The sequence below is a fragment of the Peromyscus leucopus genome, chromosome 14 (genome assembly GCF_004664715.2).
Source record: "Peromyscus leucopus breed LL Stock chromosome 14, UCI_PerLeu_2.1, whole genome shotgun sequence".
Classification (NCBI taxonomy): domain Eukaryota; kingdom Metazoa; phylum Chordata; class Mammalia; order Rodentia; family Cricetidae; genus Peromyscus; species Peromyscus leucopus.
This window is the reverse complement of record NC_051075.1, coordinates 53,724,314-53,745,827: the sequence shown is the minus strand read 5'-3', so window position 1 is coordinate 53,745,827 and position 21,514 is coordinate 53,724,314. Positions and strand designations below refer to the sequence as shown.

General features: G+C 46.8%; 1 protein-coding gene across 1 annotated transcript in view; it reads right to left on the bottom strand.

Moving 5' to 3' along the window:
* Positions 1 to 21,514, bottom strand: part of Flvcr2 (FLVCR heme transporter 2) — a 63,058-nt gene that overhangs the window by 5,492 nt on the left and 36,052 nt on the right. The window contains exons 2-9 of the mRNA XM_028876466.2: positions 20,160 to 20,301; positions 17,432 to 17,572; positions 8,473 to 8,540; positions 6,038 to 6,141; positions 2,812 to 2,922; positions 1,503 to 1,608; positions 1,103 to 1,214; positions 325 to 380 (exon numbers count right to left, since the gene is read on the bottom strand). Of these exons, the coding sequence (XP_028732299.1) occupies positions 325 to 380; positions 1,103 to 1,214; positions 1,503 to 1,608; positions 2,812 to 2,922; positions 6,038 to 6,141; positions 8,473 to 8,540; positions 17,432 to 17,572; positions 20,160 to 20,301 (840 nt within the window). The remainder of the gene's footprint in view (positions 1 to 324; positions 381 to 1,102; positions 1,215 to 1,502; positions 1,609 to 2,811; positions 2,923 to 6,037; positions 6,142 to 8,472; positions 8,541 to 17,431; positions 17,573 to 20,159; positions 20,302 to 21,514) is intronic.

The window sequence follows — 21,514 nt, the reverse complement described above, 5'->3', positions numbered from 1 at the left end:
GATGCCATCTCCTGAGCTCTGAGCTCTAGGCACGCACATGGTTCACATATGTACAAGCAGGCAAACACTCATACACATAAATAAAAATAAATCTTTTGAAGAACTGAGAAAAGAAGATGGAAGAAGATTCCAAGAAAGAGGAACAATACTGGACACCCATGAGGAAATTCTTTGGATGCCAAGTTTATAAGAGGTGAGCTGGTCTCACAGACGCCAAAAAAAATCAGTTTCTCTGAGAGCTGGTAGGGCCCCGCCTCTGTTGCTGCATCCTTATCAAAGGCTTAGGACCCAGAGCCTATCCCTGCCAAGCCCCCACACACTCACAGTCTCAGGAACATCCTTGTTTGCCCTCTGTCTCCGAAGATCCGCCTTAATGAAAGCTGAGGTCAAAAAAGAAGGGAGTCAAAGCAAAGCAGAGTCATCAAGCAAACCCACTGGGTAAGTTCAGACAACACAAGGGACCCTCATTTTCCTGACCACAACTATCTCGATCCCACTTCAGACCCAGATGGAGCTGGCATCATCACTCATCTTGAAAAAGTCCCATGTTGGGGCTGGAGAGATGGCTCAGCAGCTATAAGCGCACCTACTGCTCTTCCGGAGGAGCCAGGTTCAATTCCCAGCACCCACATGGCAGCCAACAAACTATCTGTAACCCTCACATAGCCATACATGCAGGCAAAACACCAATGCACATAAAATAAAAATAAATAAATTAAAAAAAAAAGTCCCAGCTCACTGCTGTCCTTGAAAGGCAGAAGCCAGTTAATGATGCTGGCATTCACTTAAGAGTCTCTTAAAAGGAACATTCCCCATGCTGTGCTAACCGCCACCAGCAAATCCTCACTGTACAAATACGGATCCAAGGCCTCCAGAGCCTAGTCCACTGGTACAAGCTGTGGAAGTCAACATCAAACGTGGGCCTTCTGATGCCAAAAGCCATTCACCCATGCACACAGATACCCCAAGCGGAGAGCCATCAAGCCCTCCCATCTGTCCCCCATGTGTGTGCTCCCCACTGTCATTGTCAGGCAAGACACAGGAAATTGCCGATATCCCGTATATAGTCTGAACCTTATCTTGCTCTCAGGCCTCCACTCACCCGTGAGAGCTGATCCGAGGGCAAGGAACACGCACAGGAAGATGTTCCCAGGCTTGGTTCCGTAGTTGTCAATGATCTGGCCTTGGGAGATGGTGAAGATGATCCCAAACACCTGGAGGAACATACAGAGGGCAGCAAACAAGGGCTTAATCGACGAGGGCCTTGGGAAGGATTACGGTGACATACTGAACAGGGCGGTGGTAGCCCAAAAGTCTTCCACCCCAGCACTCGGGAGGCAGAGGCAGGTGGATCTCTGAGTTCGAGGCCAGCCTGGTCTACAGAGCGAGTTCCAGGACAACCAGGGCTACACAGAGAAACCCTGTCTTGAAAAAACAACAACAGATGCCACACTGTAAGGCAAGCACAGCCAAGAGGGGACCAAGAGAAAACAGGGTCCTACCTGTGCTGACACATTGAGGAGGCCAGACGACATGCCTTCGGACTCTGGGTACGTGAGCTCCACAGCAAACTCAAACCCCAGGGGTAGATAGCCAGTCATGAAGAAGCTGAAGTCCAGACCAGAGAACAAGACCATGGAGAATCTCCAGAACAAGATGGGGAGCCCACCTTTCCCCTGAGACCCTGCTTTTCTCTTCCCGTCAGGTTAGCGATCCATCCGTCTACCGAAAAGGGGAGATCTCTGCAGACATCTAGGCCTTGTGCTCAGTGGGTCTCTAATGTCTTCCATGCTCTTCCCAGGCCAGCCATGACATGTTAGCATTTATGGAAGGGGCAAGAGTACCTGTGTGGTTCACTTTCAGCTGAGAATACGTGGTCTAGGTCCACAGGCCCTGAGTTAGACGGGGAAGTCCCTGGACTTTGGGCTACATCGCCATGGATCTCTGGGGCCTGAAAGGAGTTTGGCGTTCTCCTTATTTCCTCCCCAGTAGGAGGCAGCTGAGAAGGACGGAGAGTCAGAGATCTCTCCCACAGCTCGTATGGCCTGAAGGAAAATAGCTGGGAGGTGGAGGCCAGAAACGTCCCTGCAAAAGGCCCGCAGCTCTGTGCATTCTCTCAGCTCATGTGTCTGAAAATGCTAGTTCTAACTCCGTCCACCTGCACCAGGCTTCCTTGTGTCTTCCTACCATGGCCTATCTCATTCCTTCTAACTTCCTACAACGTTGGCCACACTTACCTTAATTTTCAGATGAGGAGACGTAAGCTTAGCATTAGGTGGCATGCATGTGCTCTAACAACAGTTGGTAGCAGAACTGAGCCCGGCACCAGGAGTCACTGAACATTCCCTAGCATCCCAGATGTCTTGAAGGGCATAGTCCATGCTTCATTCCATCCCACAGGACAGCCCAGCTCCCTGAGGTGACTCAGTTTTTTTGTTTGTTTTTTTGTGGTTTTGTTTTGTTTTGTTTTTGTTTTTGTTTTTTGGGTTTTTTTGTTTGTTTGTTTTTTTAGATAGCCTCTCTACATAGCCCTAGCTATGTAGGGAATTAGAACTCACTCTGTAGACCAGGCTGGCCTCAGACTCACAGAGATCCCTCTGCCTCTGCCTCCTGAGTGCTGGCATTCAAGGCATGCGCCACTCCACCTGGCCTATGCCTCAAGTATGAACAAGGCCCCTCAGCACCATTTCCACATCTGCTGAGGCCAGTGAGGAGGCAGCCGAGGGGACACGCACTGCATCTTAGGCTACTGGCCACTCCAGGAGCCAGGGGATGTGTTTTGCAATTAAACAGGTCAGACATGAAACTTACCCCAGGGTGCCAGCAGTGATGAATACCACCCATAAACGATTGAGGTTTAAGGTGAACGTGTACACCACCATGCCCACCAGGGTCATGATATACACTACCAGGGTTGTCTGCCTGTGGATAGATGCAAAGAAGTTGAGTCATGTATCCTACTTTAACAGCGTCCATCGCTAATCTGTTCATTCCACGAGGATCTACTGAACATCTGCTCTCTTACCGGCTCTCTGCAGCCTGCTGGCACATCTGCTTTCACAAAAAAGTGTCTCCGTGTAGGTGAGGAACACTAATCTAACAGTTATTCACTTACAATATATAATCACACCACGATCAAAGTTACAAAGAAAAAGACTAGCTGGATGCATGCTTTGCATGCTCTCTCTACAAGCCTAACGTGCCGTGTCCCATCCATGGGTAAGAACAGGACAGCCCTGTCCTTCTTCTGTCTCCCACCAAGCAAAAAAAAAAAAAAAAAAAAAAGGAGGTGGGGGTGGATGACAAGACAAACATCAGCTGTAGTCAAAGTGGTGATGGTCAAGCCTACCTCAAAGCTTTCAATGTTGCTTGCTACGTATGAAGTCCCAAACCCCCAGAGCAATGCTGGGCAGTAGCCTGGCTTGCCGACTCCCTCTGGTAAGTTCTTCCTGTGGCCCTTTGCACAGCTTTTCCTGTTGAACCTTTTGAATCTAAACTACTCTGCTCCAGACAATGGAGCTGAAAGAGAATGTTCTCTCATCCCGAGCTAAGAGCTTGACCCCAAAGCCAAAGGGAGAAGCCGCCGCCGCCGCCGCCGCCGCCGCCTACTCCCCATGGCCTTTCTCTTTGTGCTGGGTCTGAAGTCAGGCTTGCCTCTCCCACGCTCCTCCACACCCTCCCTTCACAGTGTTGGCCACCCAGAAATCTTAAGTCCTTGATTCTTGCAAACAGACCTGCATTCTGCTCCCTGTACCACTTCCTGTAGGATGCTGCCTCGGCACACCCTTCTGCCCTTCTGCCCTGAGCACCAGGACTCAGACGTGACCCCTCAAAACCTTTACACGTCACCTCTGAAGCTAGGAACACAGTGGGACACCAGCAAGCACACTATAGTATATGAAACTAATAATTTTATTGGAGTTCAGATTCTGTTACATACTTTTTACATGGTTTGAAATCAACCCTGCAAAGAAATCTCTGGCAACCCCTAATCTTGCCAATGAAGAAACGGAGGTTCATTTTGTTTAAAGTCACTAATGGACTGAGTAAATGCACAAGGTAGGATCTGCCCCTGAACTGAGTTTGAAACGTTGGCACTATCTCAAGCTGCACACCGGAATAATAATCTACTACGCAGGTGCATTTGGGGGAGAGGTCAATGCCATGGCCTCTATGTTACGGGAGTTCCTGCACAACGCCTCTGGAAGATGCTATCCTCACCAGGTTCTGAGAAGGAGGGACCTCCTCCTTCCACCCCATCCACTCCCTCTATTCCCACCACCCTCAGAAAGCATGCTCATGAACGTGTTCATTCCCAGTGATTCTATTCATCAGATAATTTTTTAAAAAAAATATTTTACTGTGTTTGGTAAGCCACAACTCCAACTTCATACAGTGGCTACTTAAAAAAGCAAAACAAAACTATGTCCGAGTCCCAGCCTGAGATAAACAGACCTCAACGCCCAGTTTCCAGCCTCTCACTGAGGGTAGACAAATCCAGGGGTTTGGGGAGGAAGAGAACTGATTGACAGCTGGCTTTGGACACTGAGTGACACTAAGAACTGGCTATATCCCGCTCCTGAAGAGGGCAGAGCAAGAGCCTCCCCAGGCCTTCACTGCATTTTCTAATTCCTCTAAGTCCTCTCTGGCTGCCCACGACCCTGCCAAGCCAGCATTCCAACCCCTCCCTTTTCCTGCTGCTGGCCGGCCCTGGAAGAAGGGACACTGCTGTCCTCTTGCCCGGGGGTGGCCAGCCTTCAGTGCTTTTGTATCTGGCCGAAAAAAGCAACTAACGGAGTTGTTATAATACGGAGACAGAGAGGCAGCCAAGCTTCACCAGCAATAATTACGCCGCTGCCACCAAGCCAGGCTCCTCGTGGTAGTAAGCCAGGAAGCCACATCCCCGGGAGCAGCCTCAGCCGGCCTTCGACTAGGCCAGCCAAAGGGAGACTTGACCTGCCCGGAGGCTCACAGAAGTGGGTCTGTGTGGCAGAAAACAGGTCTACCACTGTCTGTTGCCTCCAGACACTGGGAACTTTGGAGGTTTCGACAAAGCAGCCTGGAGCGCTGCCTACCCCAGGGCAGGAGCATCCTGGCAGCTGCCCCACGGCTAGTGTTTACTGAACACCCTCTGGGGGAGGAGCGCCGCCCATGCAGAGTCACAACCAGAAGGGGAGGGCAGGACCGGCAATGTAGCTCCACACTCGATTACTTGCCTAGCATCCATAGGCCCTGAGTTCGACTCTCAACTGGCTATGAACTGATGCCCACTGGATCCCAGAAGTCCTCCTGTCTACCTCGCGGCCTGAGATTACAAGCACCTGTCACCGTGCGTGTCCTTTATGTGCATCCCGGGGCGCAGACTCAGGCTCTCATGTTTACATGGCAAGCACTTTATCAACGGAGCCACCTCGCCCACCCCCAGCTTGCATCTCACAAGGCAGACCCTTCTACTACATGGGCATCTGCAGAGCAGGGGGTGAGGAGTCTGTGTTTATAGGCCAGGATTAGGCTGGCATATACTGAAACCTTTTACGATCACTCGGGCTCTTCAGAGTGTCCTGGATAGTCAGGTTCAAGGCACATCAGGATATTTGCGAACAAGATTTAAAACAATTGTAAGATAAGATGCTCTGCAAACTAGAACAAAAGGCAGAAAACTCAGTTAGGCCGGGGCAGCCAAGGGCATGATGGGCAGAGACAGCGCCTGCTCTTCACTCTTCGGGGTTTCCACAAGCTCCCAACTGCGGAGGTCTCCTTTCCACATTTATTTCCACTTCTTCCCACGAGGCTTTAGGCAGATGGCCTGGGAAGAAGGACTACGCTAGCCTTCGTGTCCACTCTTCCTAGTCCCTGCCAAGACCCCGCAGAGTGAGTGCTGAGTTCCACTTTGTAAATGAGGAACGAGACTCCCAGAAAGTAAAAACTTACATCCCTCCGCTTGACTGCTCACACCTCTGGCTGCCGCCCCGCCCAAAGCTATGTTCCTAAGGAGTGTGTCATTTCCCTGGTTCTTGATCCAAAAAGAGTCACTCACTTGTAGGTTTTGGACTTATCCAGCCAGATGCCTGAGATCATAGCTCCAAACATCCCTGCGATGACGATAGTCAGGCCAATTCGTCCAGCGTTCACTTCTTCACCCTAGGGAAACCACAGAGACCACCCTGTGGGATCCATTACAGCTAGTATTCTGCAAATACCAGGCTCAGACAACAACCTGGAGAAAATTCTAGAATAGTTCCTCTTCCCCACAATAATACCCCAGCTGTGTATTTATGACCCTGTATGCTGGGGTCAGTCAGATATATTATTTGCTTAAATTTTTTTTTTAAGATAAGGTCTTACTATGTAGCCCTGTCCGGACCGAAACTTGGTATGTAGACCAGGCTGGCCTTGAACTCACAGAGATCTACCTATCTCTGCCTCCAAACTGCTAGGATTAAAGGGGTACACCACCATGCTCAGCCCCAATATTTTAAAATTAATCCTTACAGCAATTCAATCTTATATATCATTGTTCACATCTTATAGATAGGAAAATATACTAGAACACACGTATTTATTTCATCCTTCTATTTTCAAGTGGGTCTAACTGTGGCCATGCATCTAAGGATGGCTATGAATGTGGCCTGACACATTTGTAGATAACAATGTAATTTTTAATGTCAAAACGTGTTGGGCACTCCTGTTGACATTATTATTTAATTCTCATAATCCCCACCATATGGTTAGGAGTCAGTTTGTACCCATTTGATGATGTGAAACTGAGGCACAGTGAAATTAACCTGCTAGCCCAAGGTCACAGGCATATGTTGTTAAAGACAGAGCTAGGACATGACCTTAGAACCAGCTCTGAAAACAGGAACATCAAACAATGGTGGCTTCTGCCCCTGCAAGCGTGACACCTATGGCCTTGGTGCTCCTGACACTCAGTATCGCTTTCCTGATATCCAGCCTGGTTCTGGAAACATTGTTCTAAAGTGTTTTAATTGTTCCAGGACAGCCAGGTCTAGAGAGACCTTGTCAATAATAATAAAAGAAGAAGAAGAGGAGGAGAAGAGGAGGAAGAGGAGAAGAAGAGGAAGAAGAATCAGGAGGAAGAGGGATAGAAGGAAGAGGAGGAGGAGGAAGAGAAGGAAGAAGAAGAGGGGGAGGAGGAAGAGAAGGAAGAAGAGGAGGAGGAAGAGAAGGAAGAAGAGGAGGAGGAAGAAAAGGAAGAGGAGGAGGAAGAGAAGGAAGAAGAAGAGGAGGAGGAAGACAAGGAAGAAGAGGAGGAGGAAGAGGAAGAAGAGGAGGAGGAGGAAGAGAAGGAAGAAGAAGAGGAGGAGGAAGAGAAGGAAGAAAAGGAGGAGGAAGAGGAAGAAGAAGAGGAGGAAGAGGAAGAGAAGGAAGAAGAGGAGGAGGAGGAAGAGGAAGAAGAGGAGGAGGAAGAGGAAGAAGAGGAGGAGGAGAAAGAAGAGGAGCAGGTGGAAATTAATAGGAAATAAGATGAAGGGGCTGGAAAGATGACTCAGCAGTTAGGAGCTGGGAGGAGCCGGCTGCTCTCCCCAAAGCCAGGGTTCAGTTCCCAGCACCCACATGGCAGCTCACAAGTCTGTAATGCCAGTTTCAGGGGGATGTAGTGCCCTATTCTGGTCTCCATGGACATTAGGTACCTGCAGGATGCATAGACATTCATGCAGGCAAAATAGCCATACACATAAAAATAAATAAAAATTTGCCGGGCGTTGGTGGTGCATACCTTTAATCCCAGCACTTGGGAGGCCACCCTGTGCTTTCTGAGTACTGAACCCAGGTCCCCTGGAAGAGTAGCTAGTGCTCTGATGCACTGACTGAGGTATTTCTCCAGCCCTTATTCTCTAGTGTTAAAAAATAATCTTACAAGAGGTAATTGTAGCTGGGCATGGTGATACACACCTTTAATCTCAGTACTTGGGAGGCAGAGGCAGGCAGATCTCTGTGAGTTTCAGGCCAGCCAAGGCTGTATAATGGAACCCTGTCTCAAAAAAAGAAAAAGAAAGAAAGAAAAGAAAAAAGAAAAGAGCTGGAAGGTGGTGGCAGACACCTTTTATCCCAGCACTCAGGAGGCAGAGGCGGCAGATCTCTGTGAGTTCAAGTCTAGCCTGTCCTGAGTTCCAGGACAGCCGGGGCTACACAGCCGTCTTGAAAAAAGAAAAAGGCAATTATATGTCTTTTGCAGAAAAGAGAGAGGTCCAAGATGATAACAAGCTTGTCATATTCATGCTATGACATAGGTTAATACCATCAATATTTAAATTGAGATCTCAGCTATCTCCCTCCAAATCCTGTAAGCATACCACCATAGGAGGCCAACTATAACTAATTAGACCCAAGAGTGACAGCTCTCCAGCCTTTGAAGAGACAGGTTTGCAAGCTTAGTATCTCTCTGCCCAGCATGCCTGCCCTGCCCAGCATGCCTGCCCTGCCCAGCACACCTGGGATCTGCCTTACCGGGAAGTGCAATATCACCATGCGATTCAGCAGAGTGGATAAGGCATAAAAAGCACCAGCATTCAGACCTGAAGAAGGCAGGGTGAAACACATTAGGACACACACGTCGTTTCTCAGACCATAGACTGACATCTTCCTCCTCCCCACATCCCTTAGAGGGGTCAGAAGAAATCTTCATCCCTACTTCCACCCTGCATGGTGTCCTCAGAGCAGAAAAATTCAAGGAAATATGAGGGACTTTCTAGTTCTTCTGAAAGAAACACTTGAAAACAACTCAAATTAACCATTGTAGCCCCCCCACACACACACACCATTACACCATGCTCCCTTTAGCCTGCCCTGGAAATGACTGTGCAGGACCACTCCAGATCAGAGCCATCTATGTTCCTCCTTTCAGTTTTATCTAGACCTATGGGGTTCAAAGAAGCAGTGGACACCCTGCACCCCCCCCCATGACCCTATTCCCTCTCTGAGCACCCAGACTTGGAGGCCTGACACCACTCCACCGGCTGGCTGTTTCTCTCATCTCTCTTCTCCTCCACTTCTTGGTTCAGGGTCATACAGAGCCACTATGTGAAACTAAACTACACCTGAATGAGCATTGAGGTGATCTCCTACTTCATCAGTTCCTTCAACAAATAATGAGTACCTGGAAATTGCTGGTAGAAATAGAGAATAGGAGACTGGGAGATGGCTCAGTTGGTGTGTAAAGTTTCTGCCACTCAGGCATGAAGACCTGAGTCTGGATCCTTAGCATACCAGCAAAGAGTTTAGATTCTTAGTAAACATGCAAAGGAGTCTGGATCCCTAGCATACATGCGAAGAGTCTGGATCCCTAGTATACATGCAAAGAGTCTGGATCCCTAGTATATATGCAAAGAGTCTGGATCCCTAGTATACAAGCAAAGGGTCTGGATCCCTAGCACACATTCAGAGTCTGGATCCTGTGGCTTGTTCTGTCTCTCTGACCTTCCAGTATTCACCCCAATAACTGGCCTCGGGTTTGATTTTATTAATAAGAATTTTTAAGATTCCTGCTACATCTGGCGCCCAACGTTCGTGTTACGAATTCATGAAAAAGCTGTTTGCCTGTGGCCTTGTGTGCCCCAGCTCAGGCCCAATCTACACTCAGCCAGTTGTGGTGGCACACGCTGGTAGGATTTGCTGAAGGAGGCAGAGGCAGTAGGATCCTGAGTTTGAGGCCGGCCTAGAAGGCTTGGGAGAAGCTTTGGTCTGGACTGAGCCACAAACAGTGGTGGGACCATGGAAGCAGTGGCTACTGCTCCACGTTGCCAGCTCCTTCTCATCGTGTTGGTGACTGCGGTGATGCTGCTACCACAGACGAAAGGTTTACTGCTGCTTGTTCAGAGAAGAATTGCCAGGACCATCGTGTTACAAGAAAGCATTGGCAAAGGTCAGTTTGGAAAAGTTTGGCAAGACAAATGGTGGGGAGAAATTGTTGTGAAGATTTTCTGTTCTAGGGAAGAATGTTCATGGTTCTGAGAGACAGACATTTTTCAGACTGTGATTGCTCCAAACCACAGAGGAGGCACAAAAAAAAAAAAAAGTCTGCATGGAACCATGACCACACCTAACAGCAACTTTGAAATCTTCAAAAGGACTATGGTAAAGCCATTAAGCTGATTAACACCACGGAAAGATCTGCTTTGGACTACAAACTGCTTAGGACAATTTTGAGATGGCTAGCTGAGATGATCCAGCCTGACAGACTACTTGAACAAGGACTTGATACAAGCCCTGAACTTTCCTTTTATGCAGAGCCTGGACAAATGATACAGGACTTGACAATTAACCCAAAAATTTTCTTTTCAAGATTCCCTAAAGATATCTTCACCCCTAGAAAGCAAAAAGAAAAAGAGAATAAGATATGAGATAGATCATTGAATCTACTCTGAGAAAAAAGATAAAGAAATAATAGGATAAATAGGTAGATCATTGAATCAACACTGAAGAAAAAGGGGAAGATATAAAAATGACAAAAGGTAGACTACTGAATGTATTATGAAAAGAAAAAAGAATATGGATATAATAAGATAAGAAGGGAGATTATGGAATCTACTTTTAAAAAGGAACTACTTGTTTTAAATAAGATAAATATTGAAAATTTCTGGTCTGAGTTTATCAGATGTTACTGGACTGGACATTGTTAATATATATAATGGAGTTTTTATCTGAATCTGTCAAATGTTAATGGACTAGACATCATTAATGTAATTTTTGGCTGTATATATTGTATATACTTATTGGATAGTTTTTCTTGTATTAGTTATAAGCTTTCTTTAATTTTAGACAAAAAGAGAGGAAATGTGGTATTGTGTTCCCCAAAATATTATGTACCTTAATAAACTTATCTGGGGTCAGAGAACAGAAAAGCCACTAGTTAGGCAGTGATAGCACATGCCTTTAATCCTAGCATTCCAGAGGCAGAAATCCATCTGGGATCTCTGTGAGTTCAAGGCCACATTGGAAACAGCCAGGCATGGTGACTCACGCCTTTAATCCCAGAAAGCAAGCCTTTAATCCTAGGGAGTGATGGTAGAAAGCAGAAAGGTATATAAGGCGTGAGGACCAGAAACTAGTGGCATTTGGCTGGTTAAGCTTTCAGGCTTTGAAACAGCACAGTTCAGCTGAGATTCATTCTGGATGAGGACTCAGAGGCTTCCAGTCTGAGGAAACAGGACCAGCTGAGGAACTGGTGAGGTGAGATAGCTGTGGCTTGTTCTGTCTCTCTGACCTTCCAGTATTCACCCCAATAACTGGCCTCGGGTTTTATTTTATTAATAAGAACTTTTAAGATTCCTGCTACAGGATCCCTAGTATACATGCAAAGAGTCTGGATCCCTAGCATACATGCATAGAGTCTGGATCCCTAGTATACATGTAAAGAGTCTAGATCCCTAGTATACATGTAAAGAGTCTGGATCCCTAGCATACATAGAAAGAGTCTGGATCCCTAGTATACATACAAAGGGTTTGGATCCCTAGTATACATGCAAAGGGTCTGGATCCCTAGCATACATTCAAAGAGTCTGGATCCCTAGTATACATGCAAAGAGTCTGGATCCCTAGCATACATTCAAAGAGTCTGGATCCCTAGCATACAAGCAAAGAGTCTGGATCCCTAGTATACATGCAAAGAGCCAGGCACGGGCTCTGGAGTCTAAAACCCCAGTGCTTTGGGGAAGGGAAGAGACAAATGGATCCTGGACTCACTAGTCAGCCAGCCTAGCAAAACTGATGAGATCCAGGTTTCAGTGAGAGACCCTGCTTCAAAAAAAATGTGAGTTGGGAGTGAGAAGGAATGGGGGACATTACCAGGCATTGTGGGGGAGGCAGCAGATAATATGATCAAGATGTATAAATATATGAACTTTTCAAAGAATAAATAAAAATACTTTTTAAAAAGGTAGACAGTAACAAGAAGACATCTAATATTGATTCTGGCCTCTATGCATTGTATATATGCACACACCTACATGAACACATTCATATGTGTTTATAAACATATACACAAAGGAAGGAACGAAGGAACGAAGGAACGAAGGAACGAACGAACGAACGAACGAACGAACAAACGAACAAACATAATAAAGTGATTTGCCCAAAGCCACACAATCATTCAGTGACTATGCTGAGATTGGAACTGGCCTGCAGGTGAAAGGGCCTCCTGGCTTTCCTTCAAGGATGATGATGATGATGATGATGATAATGACGACAACAACAGTACCACACACATAGGTACTAGCCCTGTTCTAAGGACCTTATGATCTTCATAACTTCCCTAGAAGTTAGTGTTAGCATACCCATTTTACAGATGAGGAAAATGCACACAGTTAAAAAGCAAACCCCAAACTGGGTGAGGTAGTACAGACTGCTAATCATATCCCACACAGTCTCAGCATTTCAGAGACGGAGGCAGGAGGATTTGAGTAAGAAGCCAGCTTGGGCAAGGTCCTGTTTTGTTAAAAGAAGAAGCACAAATATCAGGGTCTTCTTTTTTTTTCTTTAACTACATATTGAAGCTCACAAGACCACCACAGGCACACTTCACGTTCTGTTTGTGGAGAAGGGTATAAGACAGGACACACAGCTCTCAGCAGGATGTCCTTGGGAGTTCATCTTCAGTGGGACCAGTTCACAGAGCCTCAGATCACAGAGGCATCTAGATGCTGCTTCTCTTTGGGCCTCAAGGATTTGGCTAAGGAACAATGAAAGTTAAGTACAAGAATCACCCTCTGGCACCTCCCAGGAACACAACTCTCTAGCCCTAGTTTCCAAGGTCCCCATACAGGGTGGACCAGTGAAAAGAGTCGCCGTACTCAAGAACACACTGAGTAGCCTGGGACCAGATATGACTAGGTCTCTCTGTCCATTTTTAATCACAGGCCATTTTCATCATCAGCAACGGTTGACATTCTTCCTATATCAGGTTCCCCGGAGGACGAGATACAAAGTGAAGGTCAGATTCTCATGCAAAATAGGTAAGAATTTTCACCCCCACTCCTGCAAGCACACAGGCATTAAGGGGTAAATCTGGGTCTGGATTCACTGCTGGTGTCTCCAGAGCCCTTGGCTTTAATCATCAGGTTTCACAACTCAAAACAAAGGTGTCCCTCAGGTGGGTTGGTTTCTCCCTATCCCAGCCTCTCTCAGCAGGTCACCCCACAGATGCAAAAGGTTGGGCTCAGTATGACTTCCTCAACAACACAGGGCCACCATGGGCCAATAAGTGCCACCTGTTACCCAAAGTTACAACTGCCAGGCTAGTGGTTGTCACATAAGAAAACATCCTACAGAGGACCAGAAAGCTGGTGGCTCAGTGGATAAAAGTATGTGCTACCACCTCTGAGGACCCAAGTTCCATTCCCAGGACCCACATGACAGAAGAAGAAGATCTACCCTTGCAAGTTGTCCCCTAACCTCCGCAAATGTACAGTGACACACACACACACACACACACACACACACACACGCACGCACGCACGCACGCACGCACACAATGCACACACACACACACACACACACACACACACACAAATAATGGATATATAAAGAGTGTTTAGTTGGCGTCCAATCGGCATCTTACTAGAAAGCAAACCCAACTAACTTCAACCACACACCCAGACACTTTGAATTCCATTCCTGAGTCAAGAGAGTCACCAGGAGGCAAGGTCCTGAGAAGTGGGGGTGGGCTGGAATGTGGGAGAGAGCAGGGAGGAAAAAAAAAAGCCTCCTGGCCTCTTCTCTCCTCACCTTATTATCTTCCCAACCTTCCTGCTCATCCTTCAGCCTCCTTCCTGGCCTAGCCTGACCCTGTCAAAGCCAAGTGAACTTTGGCTTCAGGTGGAACAGCTGTTCTCAGTTTGGGTCCCCAGCTGGGATGAACAAGGTAGGCAATAGTCAAGAAAATGGAGAGATGTTATCCAACTCAAGGAGAGAAAAAAACAAACCAAACCCATCTCTATATCAGCACTTTTGTGAGGGAAGAGTCCTGGGCACCTGGCCCAGGATACTACGGCTGACCAGTGGGTTAGTGACCATGTGTCGTCTACTGGTACGTGTCCAATCCCACCCCAGACCTACTGCCTCAGGGGCTCTGGGAAGGAGCCCCATAATCTGTGTGTGAGCAAACCTTCCAGGTGAGTCTAACCTGCCTGAAGACAAAAATACTGACTCAGTTAGAAAGTGGTTCACCAATAACCTCTCCTTGAACCTGGCTGGACAGCCAGGATAAAGGCCAAAAGGGCAGGGAGCAGAGACGCACTCTGGAAGGCTCTACACACTCATCCCAGAGGAGTTAGCAGCTGATGTATGGATTCCTGAATCAATCTTTAGATGTCCTTCCCCAGATCTTCAAGCACTGTCAGACAAGTCAGACAGGGTAAGTCCACTCCTTTGTGCAGTCCAAAAGGTTGAGCACCTCACACCCAAGAGCAGGAAGAGCAGGAAAGGAAGGCAGGCTCTGCCCTGAGGGCGAGGCACCTCCTCCACAAATCCAGGGGATGGTCTGATACTCAGTTCTGATCACAACAGCAAGGGAAGCCCCCATCCTCTCAGTACAGGGGCTGTGTGACCACCCCGGGAGCCTGCCATGCTGACTGTCACATCACTGGGAGACAGATGTGCAGATCCTGAGAAGGAGGCAGGCAGATGTGACAGGCACCACTGGGGGTCTCCTTCCTTTGTTGAGGCTAGGTTTTTTTCCCCCAAACTATTTCAGGAACCACTTAAAAATTCAAAAATGAAGCCAGGCCATGGTGGCACAGGCCTTTAATTCCAGTACTTGGGAGGCAGAGGCAGGCAGATTGCTATGAGTTTGAGGCCAGCCTGGTCTACAAAGAGAGTTCCAGGAGAGCCAGGGCTACAAAGAGAAATTCTGTCTCAAAAAAAAGTTGGCAAATACATTTTTTTTAAATCAGAATCTCCTACAATGGGGCTCAAGAACCTGCATTTTAACAGAAAGGGGGCGGGGGAGGAAGGAAGGAACGAACGAAGGGGGTTTACTAGGTATTATTTCTCAAAACTAGAGTATGGCTTTAGGAACACAGAAGATAAAAGACCAGACCAAGACTCCCAGGTGGTGGGGTTCACATAGAAGAGAATGATCCCCAAGACCAGGCGATCAACTTTTCCCACAGCTACTTCAGAAATTCCCAAATCTGCTCTACGTCAGAAATGCCCAGAATGTTTACAAGAGGCAGGCCTTCACCTATGCTGCCCGAATCTGAGTTTCCCGAAGAGAAACACGGAAAACGAAACACTTCATCCAGCACACCGTTGGATTCTGTCCTCAGGGAAGCTTGCCGTGCAGCTGGCTTTGTGTCGCTGTGACAAATTATGAGTACGGATGTTTTGTCTGTGGGTATGTCTGCACCACACACATGCCTGGTTGCCTGGGGCGACCAGAAGAGGGAGGCAGGTCACCTGGGATTAGAGTTACAGACGGTTGTGGGTGCTGGGAATCGCACCCATATCCTCTGAAAGAGCAGTTAGCCCATGCTCTTACCTGCTGAGCCGTAACCTCTCAGCCCTACTGGCAGGGGCAGACCTGAAAGGAAACTTTATAGGGGCAGCTATAGAATATGCAAGCAAATTCTGGCTTTGGAGTTGGGTGTGACGGCATATACCTGTAGTTCCAGCCATTGAGGAGCTGACACAGGAGGATCACTTAAGACTTTGTTCTGAAGCCTGGGTTATGTAATAAGAGAGACAATGTAGGCTTTCAAGTTTAACAAACTCGTGTTTGAACCTGGCTCTGCCCACTTTCAGATATGACCTTAGTCTAAATACCTAGTCTCTCTGAGTTTCAGATTCTTTCTCTGTTAAGTGAGGATAATTACAGGACTGACCTCACATGGTGGGGTGGTTTGAATAGGAACGGCCCTCATAGACTCATGTGTTCGAATGCTTGGCCCATAGGGAGTGGCACTATTAGGAGGTGTGGCCTTGTTGGAGGAAGTGTGTCACTTTAGGGGTGGATTTTGAGTTCTGATATATGCTCAAGCTACACCCAGTGTAGTACACAGTTCTGCTGCGGAATAATCCTCTTGTACACTGTAAAGATTTGTCACTGGAATTGGTTTAATAAAACGCTGATTGGCCAGTAGCCAGGCAGGGTGACCAAACTAAGAATGCTGGGAAGAGGAAGGGCAGAGTCAGGAGTCCCCAGCCAGATGCAGAGGAAGCAAAATGAGAATGTCGTACTGAGAAAAGGTACCAAGCCACATGGCTAAGCATAGATAAGAATTATGGGATAATTTAAGTGTAAGAGCTAGTCAGTAATAAGCCTGAGCTACTGGCCCAGCACTTCAAATTAATACGAAGCCTCCAAGTCAGTTATTTGGGAAGCATCTGCTGGGTGTTTGGGAGTTGCTGGCAGGACAGAAATTTCCATTTACAAGGTTCACTTCCTGTTGCTTACGGATCAAGATGTAGGACTCTCAGCTATCTCTCCAGCATCATGTCTGCCTGCATGCTGCCTTGCTTCCCGCCGTGACGATAATGGACTGAACCTCTGAAACTGTAGGCCAGCCCCAAGTAAATGTTTTCCTTTATAAGAGTTACCATGGTCATGGCGTCTCTTCACAACAATAGAAATCCTAACTAAGACATGGGTACCGTAGGAGTTAACTCAAATCTGATGATGGTGATGTTACAAAACAGTGACTTATGCACCCATAGAAAACATGACGTCATGGCTGGCCAAAAGAGTCTCACTTTAGTTTGTCTTACAACCTCATGTCTTTGTTTCACAGGTTACTGAGCAAGTCACACACTTGATTTACTTTATCCGGTGGTTGAAAGGTCAAGTGTAGGCTGTGAGGCAGTGCACTTGGGCAGAGATACAACTTCTTGAACTAAGAGTGCCCATTCACAGACTAGGAGCCGTCTAAAGGATGGGTATTTTGAATGTTATCGCCTTGTTCTTTGTTTTGTTTTTCGAGACAGGGTTTCTCTGCATAGTCCTGGCAGTCCTGAAACTCACTCTGTAGATCAGGCTGACCTGGAACTCAGAGATCTGCCTGCCTCTGTCTCCTGAGCACTGGGACTAAAGGTGTGTGCCACCACGCCCGGCCAGCAAGACTAATTTACAGATTCACTCATTAACTCACTCACTCATCTGTCCATCCCTCCTGGAGCAATCCACTCACTGAATTCAGTGTAGTGGGGAGCTGGATTGAGAGCTTTTATTTTAAGACCCAAGTATTAAGATGTTAACAGGAGAGGAAAAATCATTTATAACTGCTGTAGAGATGGGATACTGAGATCAGAACCTGCAGGGAAAGGAATGGTTTTCCTAGGGTGGACTTTACAACGGCTGCAGAGGCCCCAAGGTCAACCCTAACCAACTTTACATGCACATTTGGGACTTGGGAAGAGTAAGAAACACAGACACGTCAGGCTGGTTCCAGCACTCCTGGACGCCTGTGCACCTTACCGTAGGTGATGACCAGCAGCACGAAGTTGAGGTTTTTGAAGAGCCGGACGATGGAACTTAAGTACGAAGCATCAGTAGACGCCATGGCATAGCTCAAGGACTGGGCCCTGCTGGGAGGATACTTGGGCTTCTCCTTGAATACTGAAAGGAAAGGAAGAGAGATGATGGGGAATTCCTGTGGTCCCATCCCAGCAGTACCTACCGGCTCCACACAGACACAAGCTGGCTCCATCATCTCGGGAGGGGCTGAAACTGTAAAGGAAATAGCGGTTTCCAGAGAAATCTTCCTAGTCCCTTTCCTAAAGCTGCTTCTCGTTGTCTGAGGCTTTGCAATGGAGTCCTTTCACTGCTTTTCTTTTTTCTCTTTTGCAGTAGAGGGGATAGAACCTAGGATCTCGAGCGTGCCAGGCAAGCTCTTTATCTCTGAGCTATTTTCTCCATCACTGTCATTTTTTTTTAATTGCCTTTCCTTTAATTGCCTCCCTCAACCTCCCAGGCAGTGTTCAAAGATCAAGGCAGCCCACAATAACTAGCAAATAACATAACACGAAGCAAGGGGTGTGGGGGAGGCACATGGGTGCAAAAAGTGAAAGCTAAACTTTGGAAGGTTAGTGAACCCTGTGAACAGCTGAGCTCCAGCGTTCCTTCCAGAGGGGGATGGGACGTGTGACTACAGAGTCATACAGTCTGGAACATGGCAGCCAAAAGTCGTTCCCTGAGATAAAGAAAATGACACTAGCAAACGCTGAGCGTGTATTCCTAGTTTCGCCAACGCTGAGTCAGACATGTCTTAATGAAAGAAACAAGATCCAGGAGTGACCACCCTCATGTTAAAGGCCGGGGAGTGACTGTGGAGAAAATACTCCATTTAGCATCTCATTCCACACAGCCGGTGTGATTTGACCCCACCGAGTGCCATTTGGCTCTCCGCAGGGCAGGTTGTCTTTAACTAGGTATCTGACTCAATTGGTTCCCCAACATGGTCTGAGCCAGCACTCACCACATGGCCCCTGGCAAGTCCCAAGAGACCTCTGCTGGAAGGTGAGCAGCCTGGCCCCAGAGGAAGTTCTGGAAGTGAGATTGGCTCTCTGAGCAGATCAAAGTGCCCTACCCCCAACCATTCTAGCTTTGACTTCAGAGCCCTGCCTCTTCCTTCTCCAATAATAGTGCTGGATAAATTCTCCCACTGGAAAGTGCTATCCATTGTCTTGGCTGCTCAGCTCTCCTTCCATCAGAAGAACGTAATGCAGGAAGGTGATTTAGCTTCATAGCATTGGCTGTTGTTGAAAGGATTTGGCAACCAGGAACCAGGACTCATATAAGATTTTTTTTTTTTTTTTTTTTTTTTTTTTTTTGCATCCTTCACTCAGTCAACCACTATCTAATTCAATACCCAAATGAAGCAATGTCCTACCACCTAGGTTTGCAGTTGCAAAGAGCCAGGACTTCACAGGCTGTGAGCACAAGCCTCTAGAGGCAGGCACATTACAATGGAAAACTTCAGTGGAACCAAGAGGCCCTGGGCTGGTTCATTCTTCCTTGGTTCCACTCATAGCTCCCTGCTGCTAGCCTTAGGGACCACTGGCCGCTGTCTAAGCTACCTGGAATAAAATGATATAGAGAGTGATGGAATGAGATACACAATTAACTACCTGACTCTGCAGGTGAGCCAGCACACATGAATAAACCTGAGATAGGACTTTAGGACAGAGGGCAGAGGCTAACCTTTTAGATGGGTGACTAACAGGGAAGAAAATCCTACCTGGATGTCTCTGAATTTATCCCGGTAATATCACTTAGATGAAAACAATAAGTGTTTCTCTTTTATTTTTGTTCACTTTTTTGGTGGGTTTGTTGTTGTTTGTTTTCTTTGAGACAGGGTCTTCCTATGTAGCATAAGCTGTCCTTCAATTAGTCATCCTCCTGCCTCAGCCCCCAGAGTGCAAGGATCATAGGGGCCATCCAGGAAATAGAAACAATCAAATACTTAGATGAGTAATTTGACATCTGTGTAAAAGATTAATAGCAGTTACCTGAGTTTCCTTGTTGGGATGAAGTTGTTCAAGGATGAATTAATGGCCATTCCTTTCTTTAGACTCCTTTTTATGTTTAGATTTTTCCACAGCACACATATTACTTTTATAATCAATAATAATGAAGAAGAAATTTGGTCTCCACATATTCTCAGGTTAACCTTAGATTTTTAGTGTTTGTGGGGCCATTTCTGTTTATAATTTAGAATGTGGTATTAAATAAGCCTGGACTTGAATCCATTCCTGGTCACTTGCTAGTGGTCTAATCTAGAATGACCCACTGAATTTCCCTCAAGTCTTAGCTTCCTTGTTGAAGAGGCCCTACAAGGCACCTCATTTGTTGGGTTTCTGGGGATTAGATGAAATCAGACATTCTTAACACAATGCCTATGACACTGGAGGTCCTCTCTGGGTCTCATCAAGGTGACAGCAGTCCACCTAATTCTTCTGGTGAGGAAATAGAGTCTGGTCAACTACAATTAAACCTTTCCTGGGCTGCTAACAAAGTACATAGCACCAGTTAGCGCTGTATTAGGGACAATTACTCAGGATAAAACATCTGAAGACTATAAGAAGCCTGATCTCCAGTATCTTTAAGTTTCTGTGGTATTTAGGGCCGTGTTCAAAGGGTGCCACCAGGGTTGACATAACTTCCCCACCCCTTGCCCACCAGCAGCCTACACTAATGATCTTACCGATGATGACAAGGATGAAGAGGACAGTGGCCACACCTCCTATTATGTAGAACATGATGCTGATGTGGTAGGCAAGCTTTTCCTGGTCTTTGATGTTGGGTACCAGAACAGGAGGGACCAAAAACCCAATTGCAATTCCAAGCTATAGAAGACAGACACATCAATGAGTTATCAAATGGCCAAGAGCTAAGAGACACATTTAGAGATCGCTATTAGGAAACATAATTTCTCAGGCTGGGGAGATGGCTCACTTGGTAAAGTGCCTGGCATGCAAGCATGTGGACCTGAGCCCCCACACCTAACACCTACATAAAAACTGGGTGTGGCTGTCACCTCAGCATTGGGAGGACAGAGACAGACAGGTCCCTGAAGCTCACTGGCTGGCCAGCCTAGCAGAATCAATGAACCCCTGTTTCAAAAAACAAAGGTAGAGGACAATGGAGGAAGACAATATAGACTGTAGACGGATTTTTCTTTGGGTCACCAGTTCACAAATAATACCACAGAGGCTTATTACTAATTACGAAAGCCCAGCCTTAGCTTAGGCTTGTCCCACCAGCTCTTATAACTTAAATGAACTCATTTATTTTAATCTACGTTCCGTCGAGTGGTGGCTCATCTCTCCCCACTGCCCATGCTGCTTCCTTTGTGTCTGGCTGGCAACTCCACCTTCTTCCCAGAGTTCTCTCTCTGCCTGGAAGTCCCCCTACACTCCCTACCTAGCTATTGGCCATTCAGCTTTTTATTACACCAATCACAATACATTTCCACATGGTGCACAGATACGCCACAACAGTTGACCTCATGGCAACATGTACACATACCCACATGAACATGTACATATACTATACACATGCACGTGCACATGCACATACACGGAAATTTAATTCCCAACTTCCAGGCCTTCCTCACACACAAATCAGAATTACTTCCCCCACCAAGACTCTTTTGGTTGACAGTTTGACTAATACACTACACACTTCTGACCCCAAGACTATGGGGGATAAAAAAAATCACACGGCAGGCTGGCTCTCTCTAGTGCAAACTAATGAATAATGGTTTCCATAGCCCCATCTCTGGGATACAGTGATAGAATGTTGATGTTTTTTTCTCTTGTGCTATTGAAATGATCAGTTTCACCGAATCTGTTAGCCCAGTGCTAGGAGATCAGCCGAAAAGCTTCTATGACCTTTAGCCACAGAACCTGCCTTCAGTGAAAGCTGGAAGCTGTTGGCCCATTTATAAGCATGAATGCCTCACTTCATTGTGTAATAACTTAGCAACATCCAAAGTTTCTGTAGCACGAGGTCATACACAACCGCAAAATGGTTACACACACACACACACACACACAC